General features: G+C 45.9%; 1 protein-coding gene across 1 annotated transcript in view; it reads left to right on the top strand.

Moving 5' to 3' along the window:
- The window catches only part of Pmar_PMAR002658 (hypothetical protein), a gene marked incomplete at both ends in the record, with an annotated part of 782 nt that extends 308 nt beyond the window's left edge, over positions 1-474 (top strand). Inside the window, one exon of the mRNA XM_002781593.1 lies at positions 147-474. Coding sequence (XP_002781639.1) covers positions 147-474 — 328 coding nt within the window. The remainder of the gene's footprint in view (positions 1-146) is intronic.
- Between the last annotated feature and the right edge of the window lie 1,004 nt (positions 475-1,478).

Below are 1,478 nucleotides of genomic sequence, written 5' to 3'. Positions count from 1 at the left end.
TGTCAAGCACGATCAGACTGTTAAGTCTATTCCTGCCCTTGAGTACTCTGGCAGGGAGAGTTCAGCGATAAGTCCCGTTGGTGGGCATCTGAAACTGTTTGTAACGTCATGGATCTCAAGTACATGTATATGATCAATGACGTTAGGAAGGCTCAGTACGAGATCGAGCACAAAGTTGATGTTATGATGGCCACTGAAAGCCCCGACCAAGTAGAGACCGAGATGGACGGCTTTGGTGACTATGTTACTGAGAAGTGGCTCAATTTGCATTATACTCTCCTCGGCAAATATCAGAATGGTTATTCTGATTGGGGTTATACTCAAGTTGGCTATGGCCCATCTACTGAGTGGCTCGATGCTGCTGGCTTCCAGGACTTCCAAGCCACTCCGGAGCAGTTTACTGAACTGAGACGTCGTTACAAGAAGACTCAGAAGGAGGCCGATGAAATCCGTGACTCGGCATTGAATGCATGAGTGATGTACCTCTGATCTCAATTGATTGCTATTTTGCATTTTCTCTACTGCCTAATTTTAAGTGCCTTTCCTCGGAGGCTGATCGTTCGAACGATCATCTGCTCCAGTGCGCTGATGAGGCGCTCAAATTCTGTCATTGCTATGATGCCATTGTTTCGGCTACCCCTTCGCTAAGTATTAGAGATGTTTCTCCCAAGTGATTAAGAAGGATGAGTTTGGATCAAGGCCGATCGATATTCTCTGCGTTGTAGTCGCTGACTCATAGTCAGCATCAACGTATTATGCACCATCAGCCTCTGTTATGGTTGACAGTAGCGATGAGAGAAAGACTGTCACAGGGCTAGACTCTCTCTCTCTCTCTCGCTCGAAGCCGATTTCGGCTAGGCGGCCAGAAAATGCCTATCACACATCAGCTGCTTTTGAGGTCTCCGATAGTCGGCGAGGGTGACCAGCCCATCTCCGCGGTTTTTTTGTTTTTTTGCGTCATCTCATCTTATCAGCTCTCGTTTCGCAGTCCACCTTTCGCATCTATCCTATCTACTGGAGCATTGGAATGTGCTGCGCCGTCGAACTCTACCAAGTTGGACGATCCGATTCTCCCACTTTCTTCGTTCCTTAGAATCGGATTTTGTACCTCGTGAATTAAGCCAAAGTAAACCCACAAACGTGTTGATCGATGTAATGGGCATTGATTTCTCGCATTCACAGGTTTCTAAACTCTGTGTTATTCAGGACTTCATCTATTAATGTTCTTTCAGGAAGGTTAGATATGCGAAGGTCTAATACCGCGTCCAAAATATTTTTCTCTTTGGTCGATGCAACTCACAAACCTCGTTCGACCCTTCGCGAATTATCAGCTTCGAGAAGAACTTATATAAACGCGTCGCGTTCAACACGATGCATGGTGAGATGGTGCTAGTTGCGTTCAAACTCGACTGGTCGGTAGATTAGTAGTTTTACGATCAATTCCATAGAATCGTTGATCCGTCGAGAAACAAAAACCT

This window comes from Perkinsus marinus, assembly GCF_000006405.1.
Source record: "Perkinsus marinus ATCC 50983 genomic scaffold scf_1104296941730, whole genome shotgun sequence".
NCBI lineage: Eukaryota > Perkinsozoa > Perkinsida > Perkinsidae > Perkinsus > Perkinsus marinus.
This window is presented reverse-complemented; position numbering and strand designations above follow the sequence as displayed.